Genomic DNA, 24,225 nt, shown 5'->3' with positions numbered 1-24,225 from the left:
CAAGGAAGTCTGTGTTCTTTTTCTTGCAATACCTCTCAGTCAGTTCCTAATTTATGACAATATTTCACCTTTTACTCCATAAATACTTAATTTCTCTATTAGTTTCTTGCATAGAACTTTAGCAATGGCCTTTTTCAATATCTAAAATCTTCAATTGGTTCTTTACCCTGCTAGATTAAATCAGCTCATTTTGAAAATGTCAATATATTAGTGAAACTTGATTTTCCTTCACAAAAACTGATAGTTAAACCTTATCATATCATAATCTTCCAGGTAGTTTGTTACTCTATTATTGCCTTAATCAATCCACTAGCTATAAACAAAATACTTATTAACCTGTTACTCCTTTGTACACTGCTAAATTTTAAAAGAAAAATATAGGTACAAAATTTGCCACCCTACGCTTCTTTTATTAAGAGATTCTGTCATTTTACTGCCATTTCAGCGACTTTGCACTTGAGCTCTTTTAGAACTTCTGGATGTACATTGCCTTGATCTTATCATTCGTGTGTTTCACACCATTTTCCCTTCACATTTTTCTCTGATAGCACCTCATCTAGACTGACAGCCAAATTAACAGGGCTACAAAGCTGCAGAAATTAAATTATTTTGCTTTCCATAGCTAACAAACCACAGGTGGTGAATAAATGGGATATCCAGAAGCTTAAAAATATAAATAGCAGGTTAAATATTCCTAAAATCTTCTGGCTGATATTCATCCTAAATTCTTGCTAGATTTCAAGCTCATTTAGTCCAGGCATTTTTTCACATAAGTCAGTATATGAAGTTTGTTGTAAAATACAGTATGGAGTCAATTATCCAGAAAGTAACTTAACTAGGAAGTTTTGTTTTAGCAAAACCGTCAGTCTACAGTTAGGTTTTATTTGTTAGTGAGACAACTGGGTGTTATTTATTTACTTGAACTTTGAGATTTCAAAACATTACACAGTACGATATATTTATACATTTAGTTCTTGTTGTTTTTTAATATTTGGTGTACAGTACCATAATTATAGTTTTTAGCACTTCTTACTGTGTTGATTACCCCAAAAAAACCCTGATTATTCAAAATGGCGGTGACACTGATTGCTCTGGATAAATTACCTATTTTTTTTTTTACAAAGCCACCAGTTAGAAAGATATTTCACTTACCTGATATGCACAAGGGGGAAAAACTGAGCGAGTATAATTCGTATTAACAATAGGTGTCACTAATTTAGGTTAAAAAAATTATGTGGGGTTTTACAACTTATCAAAAACAAGTTGCATAAGTGCAGACCATCTCATTTTTTCTCCTCCTTAATCAAGGCAATGAAATATCACCCTGCAACTTTTACATCAAGCCTGTAAAACACTTCAAGAGATGGAGAATCTATCCAATGCTTGGTAAATGGTTCTAGTTGTGAACTGCCCCCATTGGTTAAAAATAAAATTGTGTCTTAACTCCAGACTGAATTTGTTTAGTTTCAGTTTCCAAACACTGTTGGCTCAGGCATTGTTAGACATGGACTAATGTAACATTTGAAGCAGTCCAAAAACCTTTAGAGTAGTCCAAATGCAGGTGCAGATGTACTCGGCCAATTAAGTGTTTTAAAAACGGCTGCTCTACTTCAAAAACAATCCTAAGGAGGAAAAAAAAATTTGGAACAACTTTGAAGTGTGTCACTGTGAAACACTTCAGGTTATGTTTGCACCCTCTAGCAGAGAGTGCTAAGGAGTTGGTCATTTTTCCCACATCCCACACCTGCCTCCAATATTCATGTCAAATTCCGCTGCTATGGGGTCACAAGTAGAGGTGCACCAACATATTGGTGCATGTCAGATCAGCACCAATAAAAGGAAAATTTACATTATTGGCTATCAGATTTTGTTTTGCCAGTATAGCCTATAATGTTCACCGTTAAATATAACATGCCTTCTGGCTGGGGCCCCTGGGCTCCATATGCATGCATTCATGCAGCTGCTCACATGCATGTGACCAGGAATGCAGCCAGACAGTGTGGAAAGCAGCGGGTAAGTCTGTGGATGAGAAAGGGCATGGGGGAGGGAAGGGACATTGGGAGGGGGGGCAAGATCAAGGCCCCCATGGTGAGGGAGGGGCAGGAGCAGTGAATGGGACCTGGGGCAGAGAGAGGGACAGACATGCAGGTGGCTCATCCAGGGGTGTGGTGGGAGTGGGGAGCAGGGGCAACTTCCTGCTGCTGTGTGCAACCCTGGGGGAGGCATGGAGGGCGTGTGCCCCCTGGATTTGTGCGTGAGGTGGAGGCAGGCTGCCTGCTGCGGGTCTGGGGCCAGGAGCTGCTCTGCTGGGAGGGGTGCCGGGTTATGGGGAATTTTGGGGTGGCCATAGCCCCCCAAATCTCCCCTAATGCCACCCTTGCTTAGGACACTCAGCTCTGCTGCCTTTCCCTTGGGAGGAGCAGGCAGGGGGCACACGGTCAACGCAGGGAAAGGCAGCAGAGCCGAGTGCCCTGAGCAGGGGCGGCTCTGGGGCAGCTTGGGGGGCTATGGCCACCTCAAAATTCCCCGTAGCACCCCCCTGTATCCACCCCTCCCAGCGCCGCCACTTGCCCCACACAGCTGAGCCCAGCCCCAGCCCAGCCCCCCACCAGGAACAGGCCGACCAGCACAGCCCCTGGCCACGAGCCTACAGTGGGCAGCCCACGCCCACACCACACACAAATCTGGGGGGAGGGAGGTGGGCAGGTGGGCATATGCCCCCCATGCCTCCCCTGGGGGTACACACAGTGATGGGGAGTCACCCTCCCTCCCGACACACCTTGGACAAGCCGCTCATGGCTCCGTCCCGCTCCTGGCCTCAGGGTCGCATTCATTGCCCTAGTTTGGGAGGGGCTGGGGCTGCGGTAGGCACATTCCCTCCCTCACCGTGGCAGCCTCAATCTGCCACCCCCAACGCTCCTTCCCCCTGCACAGATTTACCACCTGGACACTGTTTTCACACTGTCCGGCTGCATTCCTGGCTGTGTGCATGCTATGGCTGTGCACATGTATGTGGCATTTATCGGTGACGTTATTGGCTACAATGGGGAAAAAAAAACTGATGGCCAATAACGTTAATTTTCCTTTTATCAGTGCCAATCTAATAGGGCACCAATATATTGGTGCACCTCTAATGAAAAGTCTCTGGTTAGTAAAGGTAACTACAACAAGAAGCAATTTCTAAAATATATAGAGAAAAAGAAATAGTAGCAAAAGCACAGGTGTGCTATCACTGGAGAATAATAAAACATTCACCAAGAATTCAGAAAAAGAAAGAAGTGTTCAAAATATTTCTCCCCTATTTTGTTTAAAAAAAAAAAACACAAGCAAACAAAAAATTAATTGCAAAATACTAGTTGTTCTAACGCTACTTAGATGCTGAGAAGCAACTAGTAAAAATTAAACATTTTAACATCTTATTTGAGCAACTTGCATTGAAGAGTTTAAAAAGAATTGGCTAAAGCTGTTCTCTTGGCTCCCTTTTTTAAGAATTTGTCTTGTGTTACATAAAGCAGATCAATTCATTTCTGGAAGAGATTTCAGAATAGCCACAAAAATAATTTCAAATATGGGAAACTACATTGCAATGAATGAATTAAGATGGGCAATCTATTTAATTTATCTAAGAGATATTTAAGACATTTATTTGATCATTGTCTGTAAGCATCTGTTTGGACAGCAAGAGCCCTTCTACTGAGAGAAGTTTTAGAAGTGAAAATAATTAATACTGGAACAACTAACTTAAGGAAGTGTTGGATTCTTTGTTAAAGATATGCTTTATCAACCAGAGGTTACTGGAGTTGGGCAAGAAACAACTAGGTTAAATTCTCTGGCCTATGTTATATAGCAGGGGTGGGCAATTATTTTGGGCAGAGGGCCACTTACCCAGTTTTCACAGGCTGTCGAGGGCTGCATGGGTAGCCCCTCCCCTTGACAGGTGCCCCGCACCTTGACAGGTGTCCTGCTCCCTGGTCACCATCTTGGGACCAATGTCCCAGGACCAATGTCCCAGGGCCAGCATTGGTGGGGCCCAAAGCAGGGCTCAGGCTGGCAGGGGTCTGTGGAGCCAGGCTGGGCTGCACCGGCAGGTAGAGTGGGGAGCTGGCTCGGCTCCATAAAGCCCCTGCTGGCTGGGACCCCACGCTCCTGCCACCCTGCTCTAGGCCCCACCAGCACTGGACCCGGGACACCGGTATGGGCCCCGTGCTCCCGCTGTCTCCCACACCTGCTCACTCCCAGTGCCCCCCAGTACAGGCCAGGGGCAACGCACAGCCCTGACCCCCTGCTCGCCAGCAGGGAAGAAGCTGGTGCTGAGAACAGGGAAAAGCAGCCCCTTGCCCGCCCCATGGCCGGCACTCCCTGCTGCAGCTGCTCACAGCCCACACAGGGCTGTCTGGAGCAGGCACAGGCATCCCTACACGGGCTGCAAGTGGCTACAGCGCGGGGCGCTGGCCACAGGGCGAGCAAGGGGCCGCTTTTCCCTGAGGTCAGCACCAGCTCGTAACCCGCCCCTGCTGCCAGCCTGGGCCCCACGCCATCTCTGGGCTCGCCTGTCAGTGGCAGCAGCCATGGCCCCCCCGGCTTGCCGCACCAGGCAGTGTTGGCTGCTGCTGCCCGCTCAGAGCTTGCGCGCTGGACAGCCCATAGGCGGCAGTGGCAAACACTGCCCGGCGCAGCAAGCAGGGGGGACCACAGCTGCTGTTGCCACATGCAAACCCAACGGGTGAGGCCAGAGCCGGTGCGGGGCCCAGGCTGGTGGTGGGGCTGGGTTACAAGGTGGCGCTGAGTGCGGCGTGGGGAAAAGTGGCCCCTTGCCCACCCCGTGGCTGACACCCCCTGCTGCAGCCTCTGAGAGCCTGTGCAGGGCTGTCTGGAGCAGGCACAGGCAGCCCCATGTAGGCTGCGAGCGGCTGCAGTGCAGCGCCAGGCACAGGGCAGGTGAGGGGCCGCTTTCTTCTATGCCGGGAAGGAGCCTGGGGAAAAGCTGAGTGTGGGGTAGGGAAAAGCAGCCCCTCGCCGGCCCTGTGGCCAGCGCTCCCTGCTGCAGCCGCTCCCAGCCCACGCAGGGCTGTGTGGAGCAGGCACAGGCAGCCCCACGTGGGTTGTGAGTAGCTGCAGCGTGGGCCGCTTTTCCACCCCATGCTCAGCTTTTCCCCAGGCTCCTTCCCTGCCCAGGGTCCTCCCCTGCCCTTCCCCCCCACACTTCCCCCTTACCTGCAGTTCCGGCGCGGGGCAGCCACATGGTCCCAGGCCAGAAGGCCCTGCTGGGACTTCCGGCCGGGGGGGGGCATGGCCAGGTAGGCCCTGCTGTTGTGGGAGCCCACCGGGCTTCCCATGGGTCCTACTGCCCCTGGTTCCTGTCATTTTTTACATGAACCAAGGGCAGATAAATATTAATTTTCTAAATTTTTTAGGGGCCCTGCGGGCCAGCTAGAATGGCCTTGTGGGCCGTATTTTCCCCACCCCTGTTATATAGCATGTTACACAAGATAATCAAAATTTCTGACTTTTAAATCAGTGAGCACATCTAACCAACCAGTACAGACAGTTCTGCATAAAATGGTCTGTTATTGCTTACTACTTCTCCAATCTTTTGGTCATTTGCAAGTTTTACTGGCAGCGATTTAGCCGAGCACTTCATTATCAGTAACAGCATCAGCCTATTTATAGTTCCTTGAAAAATAAGGCATTTTACTGCGCATATAAAGTACTTGTCATATAAAGCTGAACCCTTTCCCTTTAACATTTAAAGACACCAAATGCAGCATCTGTAGATTACCACTGGAGATACAGAAGTAATGAGCTACTGTTACATTACTTACTCAAGTTGCAGTACTTGGTCCTCCATCAAAGAAATGAGAGGAGAGATGACTATTCCTGTACGTCTCATGTAAACAGGTGGAAACTGGAAACACAGGCTCTTCCCATATCCTTACAGATAACATATAAATAAGGGTGTATTAAAAAGACTAGAATTCTAATTCCTCCTCAAAGCCCTGCTTCTTAACTTACTCTCCCCTGTATTGTACTTCTAGCATTAAAAATGATCTTGTACGGATTTATCTAGATTAAATTTACTACAAAACAGTCCTAAAAACAGCTTACATTTGTTCCCTTACTATAAAGGCACATACTAAACATAACTTACCAGTTGCCATGACAACAAGATTATCTCTTCTACCTTCTAAAACAGAATAGATTACTTTCCACTGGACCCTTGAAATCAAAAATATATTTTTATTTGCCTACAAAGTATTGTATCAGGCATGCATATAACATTAGAACTTAAGTAAAATAGAGGCAGTTCAATAAAAACACTAAAAAAATAGTTTCATAGTAGCTAGGGTTAGGAGGGACCTGAACAGATCATCTAGCCTGACCCCCTGCCACAGGCAGGAATGAATGCTGGGTTCACAAGACCCCAGACAGGTGATCATCCAACCTCCTCTTGAATTTGCCCAAGGTAGGGGCAAGGACCACTTCCCTGGGAAGTTGGTTCCAGATTTTGGCCACCCTAACTGTAAAATATTGCCTTCTGATCTCTAACCTAAACCTATTCTCCATCAGCTTATGACCATTGTTCCTTGTCACCCCAGGTAATGCTGGGGAGAAAAGGGCTCTACCCATTTGCTGTTGATCTCCCCTGATGAGTTTGTAGGCAGCCACCAGGTCCCCCCTCAGCCTCCTCTTGCTGAGGCTGAACAGGTTAAGGTCCCTCAGCCTCTCCTGGTACGGCCTGTCCTGCTGCCCTCTCACCAAGCGGATGGCCCTCCTCTGAACCCTCTCCAGGCTGGCCACATCCCTTTTGAAGTGCAGTGCCCAGTACTGGACACAGTACACCAACTGCAGTCTGACCAAAGTCGCACAGAGGGAGAGTACCACCTCTCCAGACCAGCTTGAGATGCACTTTTGGATGCATGACAAGGTATGGCTGGCCTTGCTGGCTGCGGTCTGGCGTTGGCAGCTCGTGTTCATCTTGGAGTCAATAATGACTCCAAGATCCCTTTCTGCCTCTGTGCTTTCAAGAAGGGAACTCCCCAGCCCGTATGTATGCCGTGGATTCCTTCTACCAAGGTGCAGCACCCTGCATTCGTCTACGTATTTCACGTAGTTTATGTGGGCTCTTGATTCCTACATGCTACATGCAGTCAAACCCTGCTTGCCTTGCTAACATAAACAGCACCTTTGAAGTCATACAGAAATCCTTACAGCAAGCTAAGCAGGATTTTCCTGCTTTTAGTGGAAGACTACAAAACACAATGGGTACCCAGCACAGGATTAAAACTGATCTGCAAATAATATTTAAAAAATAGTCAACTTGATCACAGTAAATACTGCAACTCGATCTAAAATACCACCAAATATAGTTGGGTAAAAGAAAAGGTTAACATTTTTTTTCTCTTTATTGCATCTCAAAAATTTGCCAAAATGGATTTCCCCCCCAAAAATTTATATATCTTTTTAATAAAATTTGAGCTGCAAACATACCTTGGGCAACATTTTAATAATTATTTTATTCTCCTCATTTTCTAAACAAGAACATATAATGATCTTAGCAACACTGAGGCCCCCACTACATGTGCAGGTAAATGCACAATGGGAATTAATGAGTGATCTGCACAATCATGCCTCCTCCTGTGTATAGCAGTAAGCGTGATTGTGGGATTGCGCATTAGATCCAAATGTGCCTTATTGTCAGTGCAGAGGGAGCCCAGTCCTAGATGCAAATTAAAGCACAATAGCAACCAGCTATAAAGTTAGTACACATTTTCAAGGTCTAACTTTATAGATGGTTGGAGCTTTTTATAGTATGATAAGTACTTTGCATATGTAGCTGGTCTCAAGGCACCTGCTCAATTAACTAGTTACTTGCACGATACCTGTAACACATAAATGAGGCCTGATATATAGTGAATCAATTGTATAGAAGTATGCTTTGCTTTCGCAACTTCTGGAGACGTGTACTTTGTGCCAGAAAGCCTATCAAACTTCTCTCCTGACTATATAGTTAAACCAATGCTGCATGTTGGTTCTGACCCATTAAAATCTATTCCCTATACAGCAGTGTTGTGCTTGTATATCTGATTGTCCTCCCACTACAAGTATATTTACGACTGCTTGGATGCATCTACACATGCTATTAAGGCGAAGCAATGAACTCTGGTGCTTATCATGCTGGAGTTTATTGCTCCTGGACGGCGTGTTTACACATGCTCCTGGGACCACAGCATGTTGAACCCAGTTGGAGCAACCCTGGCTGGCAGGAGACCCGGGGGGGGGGGGGGGGGGGGGGTCAGCCTTCCAGCCCGGGGCTTCTCTGACATGGCTCAATGTGCTATGAAAGGGCTGACTGGGGCACAAGGGTGCCCCCATATGGGGCTAGCCAGCAGGCAGCCACCACATTGAAGCATTTTCATGCCCCAGCCAGCCATGTCAGTGTCTACACGTCCAGTGCTATGGAATAAATAACTCCACAGCAGGATAGTATTTGTATTTACAAGTACTACTCTACTGCAGAGTTAATTAGTTTCCCACAGCTTGATAGATGTGGGGGTCAGACTCGATGACTGGGGGTCAGACTCGATGATCTATTGAAGTCCCTTCCGACCCTAACATCTATGAATCTAACATCTAATATCTATGTGTAGATGTGAGACGCTTACTGTGGAGCTAATTAGACTACTCTGCATTAAACATTTTGTGTAGACTTGCCCTGGAGGGCTACTGTAGTCTGCCTTTCTCATTAAGATAAAATATTTGTGTTTACAATTTTATGGTGCCCAAAGAGAGGTCTTTCTAGCTTAAGCTTCTTATTAAATAATCTAAAAATTTACAGTTAACTTCACAAAGGTGTAATTACCTGCACCTACTAAAAACAAAACCTGTTAAACATATTGCTGATCACACAGTAAAGTTCCCTGTACATATACTCTGACAGATCCTCAATGCAGAAACTACACCTTTTTGAACAATGCCAGGGCTGGTGATGGTGTTTAAAACACCTAACAATGCAAAATCTTTCTAAAAAAGAAACCAGATATGTGACGGTTAACTGAAAAACATACTCACGGTTTAAAAGCAGAATGACCAAAATATGTTTTTAAACAGATTTCTTCTTTTTCACTAGGGCTGGGCAACAAGGGATCTTAGACAAAAAAAAAAAAAAAGCATGTATATTTAGCTCTAAGGTGTTCAGTCCTGGCCCGAAATATAACAGGCAGTTTGCTGCTAGTGATTTTAAGGGTCCTGAATCTACACAATTCTAATAAAACCCAGCATATCTTCAAACACTCCCAGGAGTTAAAGTGTGAATTGCTCTCCTTGATCCCCAGTTGATGTAGTTATGGATAGGGTGGCCATATGTCTCAGGCAAGCTTGGACAGTCTCAGCTTCCATAGTTTGGTCCTGGCTGGTTGGTCAAAAAAGTCCCAGAGTGGAACTCAGTGGAGATATGGAGCAACATACTGCACCAGGCAGATGGCTGAACAAGCACTACTGCTCCTGTGCAGGAACAAGAACATGCCATATGTGGATGGGGTGGCACCTGCTCCAGTCCACCCACCTTGTTCCCACACACGAAAAGCACTGCCTGCCTGGCGCATTATGTTGCTCTGGATCCCTGGCCAGACCCTGCTCTGGGACTTTTGACCAACTGGCTTGGACCGGACTACGGAAGCCAGTACTGTCCCCATTTGCCTGGGACATATTGTCACAGATATACAAGTACATCTGGCCACATGTTCAATTAATGGCATGATAAGAACAAGCCACAAAGTTGTAACACTTTTTGTGGAACAATTTTGTGGCTTATTCCTTGTTTTATCATATCATTTATTGATTGATTGATTGATTGTGTAGCTGGGTTACAACTTAAGATGCGATTCCAGGGATCAGATCCCAATCACACCCTTTCTACTTGCCAGTGCTGCGGGAGCTTGGGACCACAATTCCAGGCTCCCTCTGAACTGACAAGCTAAAAGCCAGATGCCCACAGCCCATTGTGATCCAGTGTGGTCCTGGGGTCAGGGCCAACAATTTGCTGTCAGCCCTGGCCCCAGGACTGCACCAAGGCCAATTCAAAACCCCATTGTGATACTGGGGCCAGGACCGGCAATCAGATGATTGTTGGCAGCAGACCTGAGGCAGCCTTAGGCATGCCACTTGTTCAATTTAAGGCACTACAGAAATCAGCCATAAAATGTTTAACTGTATGTATACAGGGGTGTAGGTTGTAGACTTGTTAGTCTAAGAACATAGGCAGAAAAGGTTCTTTGGGTAAATCTGATATCTTTTATTAGACCAACTTAATATTTGGAAAAAAAATTTAGTGAGCTTTTGGGTTTAAAAATCCTCTGGCAGGCTGAGGAAGCATCTGCAGTTGGTCTAATCCTCAAAGGGAATTTACAAAACACTTTTCACAGATGAGCCTATGAACTTCACTTCAGCCCCTGGACACAAAAAATCATGGACTAAATATAGACATTGGATTTATGACGCATTATAACTTGCCTGACATCTGACTCCCCAGGTACCTCTCCCCAGGTACCTCTCCACTATTTACCTGCTACATTCATCCCCCTCCCCCGCCCCACCCTCCCAGCCTCTCTCTCACCCACTGACTCCTCAATTTACATCTTCATTGACTGGCTTTTCTGCATACATACCAGCTTCTGGCCTATTTACTATTCATTCCAACCAGGAAGAGCACACACCAACTGCAAATCCTTCCTTAGCCTGACAGAGTTTTTAAACCCGAAAGCTTGCTAAAAAATTTTTCCAACTATTTAGTTGGTCTAATAAACAATATCAGATTTACCCAAACAGAGGCAACCCAAGCAGGGTGCGGGGCCCAGGACAAATCAGCCCATATGGGGTACCACCCCAATCCCACACCCGAAGAAGCTGCCACCGCAGCATCGACAGCGGGAGGTGGTGTAGTGAGCAGCTGGACACAGAGCCGCCGCTTCACCCAGCTCTGCACTGCCGCTGCTCTGCCTGGCTCTGTGGGGCCCTCCAAAGCACGGGGCCCAGTGCAGTTGCCCCAAATCGCGCCCCCAGAGACAGCCTTGTACCCAAAGAACCTTGTCTAACTGTATGTATGGAACATTTTTATGGCTTGTGTACCATGTTACTGCACTTTAAAAGTAGGTGTAGCACTCTTGTAATTTATGCTGCGATTAACAAATTAAATTAAGGCAGAAATGTAATGTGTAATTATACAGAGACCCTATCTTTAATAAATCAAATACAGAGCTTGATGGTACATTTGAATGCACCTCTACATGGATTACAATTTTCACTTATACCCACACTTTTCATTGTACTGCTTTTTTTTTTTTTCATTTTTAGTCACGTGTTTTAATGTAATTCAGTATTTACCCCAGCTTTCTTCTTCCTCCTCCTCCTCAATGCCCTCATCTTCATCATCATCTGGAGCAAGATGCAATTTTGTGTCACTATCTTTCTTAGTTTCAGTGGAGTTTGAGTTAGTCAGATCCACTTTACAGTTGCTGACATCATCCAAAGTCTGGAAATTTAATTGCAGGGGGAGTTAACTCACAGTATATGAACAGACCTGAAATTTTATTTAAGACAATTCCACACAAGGGAATATATGTTTTAAATCCGTGCTCAGCAAAGCTGTTGTGGAGGTAAGGCAGAATGACCTGGCTCAGGTCTGAGGCAGGCCAATACTAGGACTCAAATGCTACTACTCTCACTTCTCCCTGCCACTCAGCCATGTCACAGATGAAGCCCCCTACCACTCAGCTGTGACATGGTCTGATTTAGACAAAGCTCTCTGGCACTGAAACCCTCAGTCTGCAGGCTATATCCAATGGCTCCACCAACCGCAGCTTGGCAAGCCCTGTTCTACACTATTGATGACATGGCTAAGAGCTACCTGCCTGAGGTAGAAAGAATATACAGCATGAGAGAAACTGACATTGTTAGAAAGAACATCCAGTAGATCCTGGCTTATCTGAACCCAGCAAGACTTTTCCCTGTTCTGATATGCAAAATGTGCAGATAAATTGGAAATCTATAGGTACCAAAAAGAGGTACATTTAAAACAAAAAAACTACAGTCCAGAAACACAGTAACATTATTGCAAATAAATAAATAAATAAAAGATCTGTATCAATATACACACACATACTTTTTTGTATGTCTGGTGACCAGTTTGAGGGCTCGCATTAGGACATCTGCTGCAATAGCTCTCAAATGTGTTACAGTTCTCACTAATTTAGAGGTCTAGAAACATGACTTGGGAGGAATGCCTGAAAGAAGTAACACTATTTAGTTTGGACAAGGAAATGTGCATGAGGGGATTTGATAACAGTCTTCAAATGCATGAAGAATGGTTATATGGAGGATGGAGACAGACTATTCCCTGTGACCACAGGGGACAGGACTAGGAGCAATGGTCTCAAACTGCAGCAGATTATATTTAGATTAGATATGAGAAAGACCGTTCTCATAAAGAGTGGTTAAGCAGTGGAATAGGCTACCCAGATAAACTGGGGAAATCTCCATTCTTGGAAGTTTTTAATGTCAAGTTAGACAGACATTTGAATGGGATGGTTTAAGCAGGCCTGATCCTGCCTTGAGCAAGAGGGATGTTGTACTACATGATCTCCCAAGTTCCCTTCCAGCCCTACTTTTCTATGGTTTAAAAATCATACTCTCTCTTAATTTGGCCCTGATCCACCACAGCATGTGAGTATACATTTCAAGTTAAACATGTCAGTGGTTTCACTGAAAACAGTGGAAATACCCTATTTACTCAAATCCAAGATTAGTTTTTCCCCATTTAACATGGGAGACAAAAGTCCCTTGTCTTCGAACAGAGTACAAGGTAGGGGCCAGAGTCAGAGCAACAGCACCGCTGTCCCATCCCCATCACCCCCACCCCCTACATTCTGCAGCCTCTGCCCCCTCTCCTCCTACTTACTGTCAAGCATGGCTCTGGCTCCAGCTCTGGATGGATTCCCTCAAGTAGCACTGAACACACGGAAACTCCATCCCCTGCCTGCAGTCAGCAGCAGTGCACCTCTAGTCCTTGGACACTGCTGCATGGCTGGGCAGGATCCACACTTCCATGTGCTCCATGACCCAGAAGGGAATGAAGTCAGAGCCACATCTGACAATAAGCAGCAGGGGAGGAAAAGGGGGAAGAAGGCAGAGACTGTGGAGAGCAGGGGATGGGGAAAGTGGCACAGGCTGTGGGGAATGGGGGCAGAGGCTGCAGGGAGCAGAGGCTGTGGGGATAGGTGCCAGGGTAGAAGTCCTTTTCTGAGGTACTGCAGCCTAGCCAATCAGTCATTATCCAGTCTGGATTTGTCCATACTGAATTTCATTCAATTGATTTCAGACTATTTCTCCAATTTATCAAGGTCACTCTGAATCCTAACCCTACCCTCCAGAACGTCAGCAAATTCACCCAACTTGGACAAAAATCAAAATGCACTGTAAAACACACTATAGTAATTTCATCCCTTTACTCTTGACTCCAAATGATCAAGTTTCCTCACAGAGAGTGGTATAAACAAGGAAGTTTGGGCACTTACTTTAATCATTTCCATTTCTAGTTCTTCATCACTTTCAATGACACAGGCAAGGTTATTTTCCTCTTTTCTGGAATAAGGGTTCTGAAAAAATGTTTCAAGATTAGTTTCAACTTACTGAAGGCCAACCATCATCACACTGCTGTAACAAACAAGTATTACAAACACTTCATTTTGTTGTTGAAGCTTACCCATAATAAAACATAGAAAAATATTAGTCCAAAGCTTCCACAGGAGAAGTTACAAAATTAATTCAACTCCTCTGTAGGACAACTAATTCTTATAGAATAAAGGGCTTAGTCCGTCAGTCTGTCTCTCTGTCCATAATGCTTTTCGAGCACTCTGATTGGTTAGTGAAACAACCAATCAGAGTGCAGAGCACCGACATGATGGCAGAGACGGAGGGATGGAGTAGGGGAGCGAGTCCAGCACCGCTAGCCTTGCCACCCGCCCGCCTCCAAGGAGCAGGGCTGGGGGTGGGGGAACGGCAATGCGGGGTGCTGTTGGAGGGGGACAGAGGGGCAAGCTTCGCCACCTCCCCCCAGCTCCTGGGAGGCAGCAGTGGCATGGGGTGGTGGGTGGCTGCACTCTGTCTTCCCCTGGCCCTCCCCCCACCATCATTCACTAGTTTATTTATATTTATTTATTTGATTTATATACTGCTTTTCCTGACAGAGGCCCAAGGTGGCTTACAGAAGGCAGCAAAAAGCATCTAAAACAAACAAGAAAACAAAACAGAAGCAGCAAAATAAAAGACAACAGAAAATGAAAATAACCTATAAAGAAAAAAAAAACCCCTCTAAACAATATCCCAGCCCAGCACTGCCTGCTAAACACCTGTTCAAATAGGAAGGTTTTACAGAACTTCCAAAAGATGCCCATGCTCAGGCTCTCTGGCAGACTTCAAGAGATAGTAAGTTCCAGAGTCGAGTGGTGACTATGAGGAACGACCTCCCATGTACTTCCAAGCAAACGCTGAGCATGGATGGTACTTCTATGAAGCTGCTCTTGGCTGACTTTAGCAGTCACAGTAAGACATAAAGGATAAGGTGGTGCCTTAGTTGCATAGTGCCCAGGCCATTTAGTCAAAACCAGCACCTTGAATTGTGCCAGGAAAATTACTGGGAGCCAGTGCTAAAGTTACTGGCTCCCAGTAACTAGGAGCCAATGCTGACTCTGGAGCACTGGGACTTATGTGGAAGGGGACTATACCTCCAAAATGAGGTGTTGAGGAGAAGATTAAATTCTGTCTTCTAATACACAGGCACACCAGTTGATGGCTATAGTAAGAACTGTGCAGAGCTGCTGGAGTGCAGAATTATATATAAAATGTTATATTTAAGAGATGAAGGTGCTAAGCACGCCATAAACAGTAACCTGGCTATATGGTAAAGTCAATTTGTGGTATGATATATAGCACACAAGCCACAAAGCTATTGCATTTATAATGTATAACATCTTTGTGGTTCATTTGCATCATACCTTGAACATTTGGCATGTTGGGCCTGTCCCATGATAGATCACCATGCTCAGCTAATTGTACAGATCTGGAATGGGGCAGCCCCAGGATCCCAGGCACAGCTGCCCCCTACCCGATCAATGGGATCAGGCTGAGGGCAGAATTAGGTCCTGGACCTGGCACCCCAACCAATCCCCAGAGGCAGATGACAGGGGGGAAGGAAGACAAGGAGCAGTACCATGAGCCTGACATCAGGAAGCATCTTCGCAAATGTCAGCCTCGCTGTATCTTGGAGATTTAAGAGGGCACATAGGCAGGAGCCTCAGCTGCACGCCTGCTTTTTTAAGTTCCCAGGGCACCAGTGGAAATAGCAGCTGAGCCGGGAGTTCTGCTCCACAGTTGCAGACATTACTTTATTGGTGTGGGGCGTGGGCAGCTGAGAAGCAGAGAGCTCCCAGCTCCCCAGCTGCCTGTGCCTTACACTGTGGGTCTTGATGCATGGGGAGCATTAAAGGGCACCGCTGGGGCAGCTTCCCTGGGTTTTCCTGCTGGGGACTTTAAACCCCAGTTCTGGTTGGCCTGCCATGCGCAGGAGATCAGAGGCCCCTGGCAGGGTTTAAAGTCCCCAGCGAGAGAAGTCCTTTCATTCCCCTGACACAGCTGGGAACCTCTCATCTCCTGCACCTAGCAACTTGGCCAGAGCTCTGGGGCATGGGGTTTTGACAATCAGCTGATCAACAGCCCAGCTCCAGATCACACCAGAGCCAGTCTGAGTCCCCAGTATGGTCCCAGCTGCCATCTGACAATCAGCTGATTGTCAGCCGGCTGGACCTGGGCACTCTTCGTTCAACCTGCCAGTGCAGGGGAACCCCAGCATGATGATGCACCGGCAAGCAATAATGGCACAATTAGGAACTGATCCTTAATTCCAAAATCATGATTCCTGCCATGCAGGGGTCAGGGATCAGATCCTATGTGGATCCCAGTAACTTTACTGGCACAGCATGTGGCAGGGGCCTGAAATGATTATGGACCAGGGGCCTAAAATTCACACATTAAATGTGAACAATACAGGAAATATTTTAAAAATATCTAGCGTTGGCCAGATTGTGAAGTAATAAGAGCCAACCGGCAGCAGACCTAAAGAGCAGCTCAAATTGACAGGTTTTAGATGCTGCCAAAACTAAAACTTTAAGTTCAGAAATTAAATATTTCATATTAACTGTCACTCACAGACAGCTATTTAAAATATCTTAGTAAATTAACAATGTTTATGATCTGTACTGATTTACTTTCTCTCTATTACCTCAGTCACACAAACAGCTTCTTTTAGCATTTCTTCATTAGCCTGTTGCTCCAACATTTGAAGTTCATATTCAGTAATGTCCAGCGACATTAAGCAGTCTCTGTCCAGGCTTTTCTTGGATTCTGCCTCTTCAGTCCCAACTTTATGGTCTATCTTGGTACCTTCTGTTTCTTTATCACTAGGATGCTCCCCCTTGATGCACATTAAAGAATGATCAGAGTCGTTTAAATTATCTTGCAGTCTTCTAGTAAATTCAGGTGTTACACCCATTTCTTCTTCAAGAATGGTGGACAGAATTCCAGGTCTTCTTGAATCTACAGCACAACTGCTTCCCAATTCCACTTGATCATTTGATTCATGAAGCAACAAGCTTCTTAAGGCACTTATATTTTCTGATATACAAGTTAATATTTCCACAGTTCTATTGGAAAAAATAAGAAATTTAAATCAAGCTTTAAATAAATCTTACCATGTCTTACCAGAATTTTTAAAAAGGTTTGCACTTCACTGATAAGTCTAACATAAAAACCCTCCCAATCAATCTCTTACAAAGTGTCAATTTATCATTTCAGCTATATAAGTTTTCCAGAAACATAACTTATTTTTCCTCAACTGCAAAACAATATACATCCATTTTCACTTCTAAGACTATAAGTGAAGGAAACTGCTTTCACCATGCTGTGATACTGCTTAAACATAGATAGTTTAAGTAAAATATCACATTTACTCAAAGCGAGCCAAATACCATATTTATGTAGTTGTACTTTTCTTACCATTGAAAGAGACTGGTAAAGTAGCCACAAGCTTTAAGTCACATGGAAGAAAATATCATAGGTCATATAACAATACAATTCATCCAACAAATCTATTTTTAGTGCCCTTTAGCTTATTTTATGAGCATCTTTTTGAGGTAATATTTCTAAAACTTATTTTCAATACAAGTCAACGTGGTTGCTAATTTATCAGTTTCTGAGTAAGCAACCAGGAAGGAAAAAAATTACCATCTCAACTTACCATTTTCTGTTGGAGTCAGCATAAAGACGCCTACTTTACTAGTTTGGGCTAGAACACAGTGGCCAACCTGTAACATGAGCACCACAAGTGGCATAGGCAGCTTCTTTATGGGGCACACGGCAGATCACAGAAGGGACAGGCAGCACAAGGGCAGATAGAGTAGGGAGCAAAAAGCAGAGCAGGCAGGGAGCACAGGGGAGGGAGCAGAAAGCACAACAGCACATCAGGCAAGCAAAAAGGATCAGAGTGGGGGGAGATCCACAGGGCTTAATTTCTGGCACACCTACCAAAAAAATTGACCCCACTGGGGAAGAAGAACAGAACTCTAATGAAAATTAGCTGACCACATACACGTGTATAACAGCTAGGGGTGTGCAAAGTGGGCCATATTTGATTCAGATTCGGCCCAATTTGGGGGGCAGTGATTTGATTAGTTGATTTGGATCACTGTCCTGATTCGATTTGTCCAAATCCGAATCTGAAGATTCGATTCTGAGTCAGAGAATCAGCGATTCAGCCATAGACACAGCTTTATATGTTTTTTCTACATATCTTGAGGTACCAGGCATGGCTCGTGAATGCTGCAACGGTGGGGCGGATGGAGCATCCCACCGGAACAAGCCCCACCCCCCGTGCATTCGGCAGTGGACCTGGAAGTGGACCGGAAATACTTTTGGTCCACTTCCGGGTCCACTGCTGAGCACAGCGGGGACTCCCCCGCACTCCCATGGGACACGTCTAGTCTACTCCAATTAAAACAAAAAAGATTATATAAAATGTGATACTTATAAGCAGCTGATTCTATTAAGTGAGATATGAATAAGCAGCATAAAATGTCTGTCATACAATGTTTTGGCATTCAATTTTGGGGGTTTAATACTGATATGCAGTTGAGACTATTAAGCAAGATTCTAATACCCAGCAGATACTGTATATGATCAGTGAATTTAGAAAGCTATTAAGTCAAACATTCAAGAGCTCAGTTATATACATATAATCTTATGAACTGCATTATCATAAGCTAAAAAAAAATTGTGTAATATGAAAACACAAGGACTTCACTATATATATATCAATAACTGTGAAGAAAATTAAGTGTAATATTACCATATTTACTCTATTCCAAGATTGAGTTCCCCGTCCCCATTTAACATGGGAGGAAACCCCCTCATCTTGGAATCAAGCACGAGGAGGGGGGAGTAGGCAGCTCCAGCCCCAACCCTGGGACAGAGCCAAAGCTGAAGCTGTTGCCTGCTCCCTGTAGCCTCTAGAACCCCTGCTAAACCCCCGCCAACCTGCAGCCGCAATTTTCCGCACCCCTTCCCCTGTCTCACCCCGCCTTTCCTTCTTCTCTGCATCATCACTACAATGCCAGAGCTTGAGCAAGAGCAGGAGAGGGGGAAGAGGCTGCCGGGGAGTGAGATGGGGAGAAGAGTAGTGCCAAGGATGTGGTGGAGTAGTAGACAGGGAGCAGAGGCTGTGGGGGCAGGCACAATGGAAGGGTAAGCGGGGGGGATGACAGGCAGCAGGGGACAAGCTGCCTGTCTCCCCACCACTTCCCCCACTGCCTGCCCTATATCATAACCCTCCCTGCACTGCCTCCCCTACCACCTACGCACCTACCACTGCTCTCCCCACTCCAGTGGTGCTGGGGATGAATGTAAGACAATCTTCCAATAATTAGATTCTATACATGGAAAATTATAACAAATGTATAAATTTTCCACATATAGCCACATTGGAGGGTCATCTTAAATTCAGGAGTTATCTTGGATTTGCGTAAATATGGTATTATTAATATGGGGGAGAATCAAATGAAACTTAGATACACTACAAGATATTATCTCTAAGAAGAAAATGGGACCACAGGGCTCATTTTTAGAGTAAAGAGTTTAGTTTTAAATAGTTAAAAAAATCACAAGCCTCAAATTTACTGTTGAAACTATATTGTGAAACATACTCTCTACTGTTTAAATTCTCCCATTTGATAGCTCATTTACATTCAGTGCTGTACAACATGAATAAAGACTATTCTGTTCTATTCAAGTCAGGAAACAATTGGTTCTACTGCCACAAAGTACTTGAAGTTTTTCATTATTATTAATTGGAAATTGCAACTTTTACCAGAGTATTATTGGATTCTCTTCAGTTATACTTGTTATAAGTGAGAACCTAAAGATGTTTCTAAGCTGTCCAATTATCACCTCAGTTAGGTACCTGAAGTTTAAACATTCACTCTGCTTTTTCTTCTGAACCATAGCTCATCCTAGATTTTCAACATGCAACTCCATGATGCCTATTTCTAACTCAGTAGGTGCATGCAGTTCTTATAAAGCCTGTATTATGGGGCAAAGGCAGCAGTTTATGGATAGGTTTTCAACTGAGTTTTCTGTTACAAACAGTTTTGGTTTCTGCAGCCCACACAAAAAGGGACATCAAATTGGTAACTAAATCAGAGGACAAGATTGATTTTCCCCCCTTTTTTTAGTTTAAACCTACATGAAAACTTGGAAGAAGGCTGAAGGATGAAACCCTAGCCTTGTTGAAGTCAATGGGGGCAATGCCATCACCTTCAACAGGACTACCTTGAGTTCCTAAATATGAAAATACTAAAAGTATAGCTCTAAGGAGCTCAAGAGATCTTGGACTTTTTCTACTCTATAACAAGGACACACAAAGGAAAGAACTACTTTATTGGAATCTCCCAGCTGAGATCTTTTATAGTATAATCAAAATATAAAAGTCAACTTGAATCATAAGAAGAAAATAGTATTAAAAACTGCTTAAAACCATTTTTGAAGATTCTTCTCTAGACAATCATTAAGTTGGTTCACAAGTTCATTCTTTTTTCCTGAGGAATCAAAAAATGTGGACTTCAGCCTTCCTAAGAAATATTTGAATTGAAATGCATCCCACATTGCAATAAAGTACATCCTTGGTTATCTGAACATTTTGAAAACATCCATTAAAAAGCCATTCAAATAACTGAAATGGTTTGAAAAAGTAAAACCACAGCATCTTGTAAGGAACAACTAATTCTAACACATGATAGATAATGTAAAACCACAACAAATCAACTGTGTTTATTATTAAAATAAAGTTGCTAGGCAGATAATCCAGAGTTTGGATAACCAAGGTTGAGATAACCAAAAATTTACTATATTATGAACTATGATAATAGGAAGTTTGATTTTGGGGATTTTTTTCATTCTTAAAACTTTAGAACATTTTCTCAGAATTGTATCTGCCACTTTCAAAGAACCTACACCTATGAAAATACCTTTTCAGCTTACAAAATAATTTTAAAAATAACCATAGGGCCAGGGGCATGAGCTTAAACCAGTGATCCTCAACCAGGGTGCAACAAAACTCTATAGGCTCTTGAGATCCTTTTGAGGGGGCCATGAGATGCCATGTAGTGTTAGCACTTATCACAAGATAAACCCAGAGATTTCAAATAGGGATTAATAGCGCTAAAAACATTTGGACCTGTTGTGGTCTGCATTCTTTGCAACAAAAGAACTGTTCTCTTATTTTTCTGTAGTCAAAAACTGAGTTGAAAACTAAGAGCTGACATTTTCTGAGGCATGCCTTGAGTTTGTCGAGGAGTGCCTCAAATCTAAAATGGTTGAGAACCACTGGCTTAGACATTTGCTGTATTTTAGAAGCATCTCAAATTCAACCAGAGCTCAAGAAACCAGGTGTGGGGCAGGGGAAGGGGTTCTCACACATCATTTTGCATGACAGCAAAAGAAAGTTATTTTAATAAAATGGATAACTGATAATACCAAATTTATAATTATAAAAGTGAAAATTGATAATACCAATAATATATCAATGGTATCTCATCCCACTTATAATTAGACATGTTTGTGGAATAAGAACAGCCAAGAGTTGGAAAAAACATGGAGTGTTGGGAGGATTCTGTCCAAGAATTAAACTTCTTGAAAATGGTTGAGGACTTGGTAAGGGAAATAACAGGATGCCAGCTATCAGATAACCTTGTAGCATTCTTATTAAACCTTCCTGAGAACTCCTGTGAAAAAGGAGTTGAATTAATAAGCAGGTTATATATAACCCCCCCCCCCAACAAAAGCTTAACATTGACTATGAAATGTAAAGGAAATATCAAATACTGAAAGGAACAAAAGAAAAGAATCTAAGACTCTTCTGTGGATACTAACTCGGGTTAAGGGAGAAATATTTAACATCTAAAGATCCAATCTCCTATGGTATATGTAAAGACAGATATCTATCTATTTCTGGTTAAGTTGGATTCTTTAAAATTTAAAAAACAAAAACAAAAAACAAGGAACTTCTTCACCCTTTTATCTCTAGGTAGAAAAAGTGAACCTGCTTCAAACTGTGGTTTCTTAAGCAAAGGCAGGCATACAGACAGATGTATATTTAGAAGCACAGATTTATACCTTTGTAACACTGATATCCCATTTCTGAGCAGCTGCATGCTGTACAGAGCCTGCCTGCACGAAGGCACAGGCTCCCAAAGCTCTGCAACCCATCCTGCCTTGCCTTGCCCTACCCCCTAGATCAGGAACAGGAAGCAGAAGCTGAAAGAAAGAGTGGGAGCTTGGAGACCCTGCTGACAGCAGCAGCAGAACAATGCAGCAGAGTGATGCCTGGATTGGGAGCCTGGGGCTGTGATTTAACTCATCAAGGACCCCATGTGGCGCACAGACCACCAGTTGGACAGCCCTGATTTATAGCATTAGGCCAGATTCTAGCAACAGATGCACAAGAACACAGCACTTAACATAGATTCAGTAGGTAAAAAGAAAATAAGAGCTAAGCAATAGCTAACCTCTCTGTGTTTGTAAGTTGTCCAGAAGTGCCAGAGAACTTAGCCAGATCCATCATCTCTTCAGCTAATGAAGTCAATTGGTTCTTTACTTCATTTGCAAACATCTTCCCATCTAGAAAAATCAATGTCAGTAGAATTTCTTTACAATAATTTAAGATTTATCAGCTATATGCATATGCAAACAAGAGTTAGCGATTCCTGAGGGAAACCATGGGTACAATAGGTTACAGTTGTTAGATTAAACAATTTTCCATTTCCAGAAGTAGCCTAAGCAGGTGTTACAGCATGAACTCCACCTCAAGTCTAGGGATACAACGAATGGTCCAGTAGTCCTACACTCTTGATACATACGAGTTGGGGAATTCTAGGGAGGAGTCATGCTCAGAGACTAAAGACGCTTTCAATCCAAAAGGTTCAGGCAGAGAACCCAGCTCCAAGTTCTGCCATGGGAATCAGCAGACCCTAAGGATGTGGACAGTTATCACATTTGAACCATTCCAAGAATGTCACTGGGTGCATCTACGCAAGATGCTTTATTGCGCTGTAGCATAGTTTACTACACAGTAAGCATGTGCGTCTACATGTGCAAACGCAAGTAGCAAATTTACTTCCGATTACTTACTGCTCCCAGTCAGCTGGCCACCACGGGGCGGGAGACTGCTCCCTGCCCCCAGGAGCTGTCGGCTGCTGAGGAGGGCTCTGCAACCAGAGACTAGGTGGGAATTATGTCCTCCTGCCCCAGCAGCAGGGAACTCCAAGCCCCCTGTGTGAGCAGGGAGTGGGGGCTGGGAGATCCTTACCTCCCAGCCCCAACTTCACCATCACGATCGGGGAGCAGGGGACTGGAAGAGCCTTATCTCCCAGCGCCAGCTCTGAGACCATGGGGCTGGCGCTGGGAGATCCTTATCTCCCATCTCAAGCCCCACAACAGAAGCTGGCACTGGGAGATAAGGATCTCTCAGTGCTGGCCCCATGGCTGCAGAGCTGGACCTGGGAGCTTCCTGCTGGCAGGGGCTGGGGAACCTGTTCCCCACCCAGCTCCTTGATTGTGGGATTTTGCAGTGGGGGCTGGGACCTGTTGTGGTCAGGGGCAGGTCCCAGCCCCATGCCCAAATCGGGTGGTCGAGGCATGGGGGTTGGAACGAGCTGCAGGGGTGGGAAAGGTCCCAGCCCTCTGCCCTGATCCATTAGTGGGGCAGCTTGCAATGATCTAGCTGCCAGCTGCCCCACTGGAAGATCGAGGAAGGGGGCTGGGACCTGCCCTTCCCCTGCAGCTCTTTCCAAATCTCTTGCCCCCATCAGGGAGCCAGGGCCAGGAGCTCCCTGCAGCTGGGAAGCAGGCAGCCCCCCAGGGGCAGTGTGCAATGTCCCAACCCCAGCCAGGAGACAGCTGTCTCCTGGCCAGGTGCTCCCTGCCAGCCCCTGGACTAGCACCCAGGCAGAGCCTAGAGCAGATGGCAGCAGGGACCCACTGAAGAGCCCCAGGAAGGGGAGCAGTTTGCTGCCATTAGCAACAAATCTGTTCCCATTTCTCTGCACGTGTGGATGCCTGCCCAGGAGTGTTTACTCACAAGTAAACTGCTCCCAGATCTAATGCATGTATAGACACACCGAATGATTGTGATATTGGTTCACAAATGTCCTGGGTCAGAGGTGTCCACACAATAGGCTGCTAAGAGTTTTAAGTACAACGGGCACTTTTTGGCACTGCAATGCTGCTGAACCACCACCAAGGTGGTAGTGAGTACCCAGACCCATTGCAATTTCTATACTAGGTACAAGTTCTTACCAACATCAAGTTCAGTGAAGACCCATTCCTGCACTTTACTGCAATCTGTACCTGCCTGGGAGTATCTATGGGGGGCGTGTGGGTGTATGGAGTTGTGTGTGGTTGGGGGGATTGCCTAGACCAAGACACTCATCAGTATACTTCAGTGCCCTAAAAACTGACCAATGTTCAGTGTATCTCAGGCTGATTTAGGGGTGGGGGTGGGGGAGGGTGTAGGTCAGGATGTCTAGCTGCCTGGACAATTTCATTCCACTGGTGGCAGTGGAGTCCTTG

At 44.8% G+C, this 24,225-nt stretch overlaps 1 protein-coding gene across 6 annotated transcripts in view; it reads right to left on the bottom strand.

Moving 5' to 3' along the window:
- Positions 1-24,225, bottom strand: part of WRN (WRN RecQ like helicase) — a 164,281-nt gene that overhangs the window by 81,709 nt on the left and 58,347 nt on the right. For all 6 annotated transcript variants that reach the window (XM_014607369.3, XM_019493513.2, XM_019493512.2 and 3 more), the window contains 7 exons: positions 22,164-22,275; positions 16,331-16,751; positions 13,569-13,649; positions 11,380-11,527; positions 9,070-9,145; positions 6,149-6,216; positions 5,823-5,931 (listed from right to left, as the gene is read on the bottom strand). In XM_014607369.3, coding sequence (XP_014462855.2) covers positions 5,823-5,931; positions 6,149-6,216; positions 9,070-9,145; positions 11,380-11,527; positions 13,569-13,649; positions 16,331-16,751; positions 22,164-22,275 — 1,015 coding nt within the window. The remainder of the gene's footprint in view (positions 1-5,822; positions 5,932-6,148; positions 6,217-9,069; positions 9,146-11,379; positions 11,528-13,568; positions 13,650-16,330; positions 16,752-22,163; positions 22,276-24,225) is intronic.

Source organism: Alligator mississippiensis, chromosome 2 (assembly GCF_030867095.1).
Source record: "Alligator mississippiensis isolate rAllMis1 chromosome 2, rAllMis1, whole genome shotgun sequence".
Taxonomy (NCBI): domain Eukaryota; kingdom Metazoa; phylum Chordata; order Crocodylia; family Alligatoridae; genus Alligator; species Alligator mississippiensis.
The sequence above is the reverse complement of the archived record's forward strand: the minus strand, read 5'-3'. Positions and strand labels throughout refer to the sequence as shown.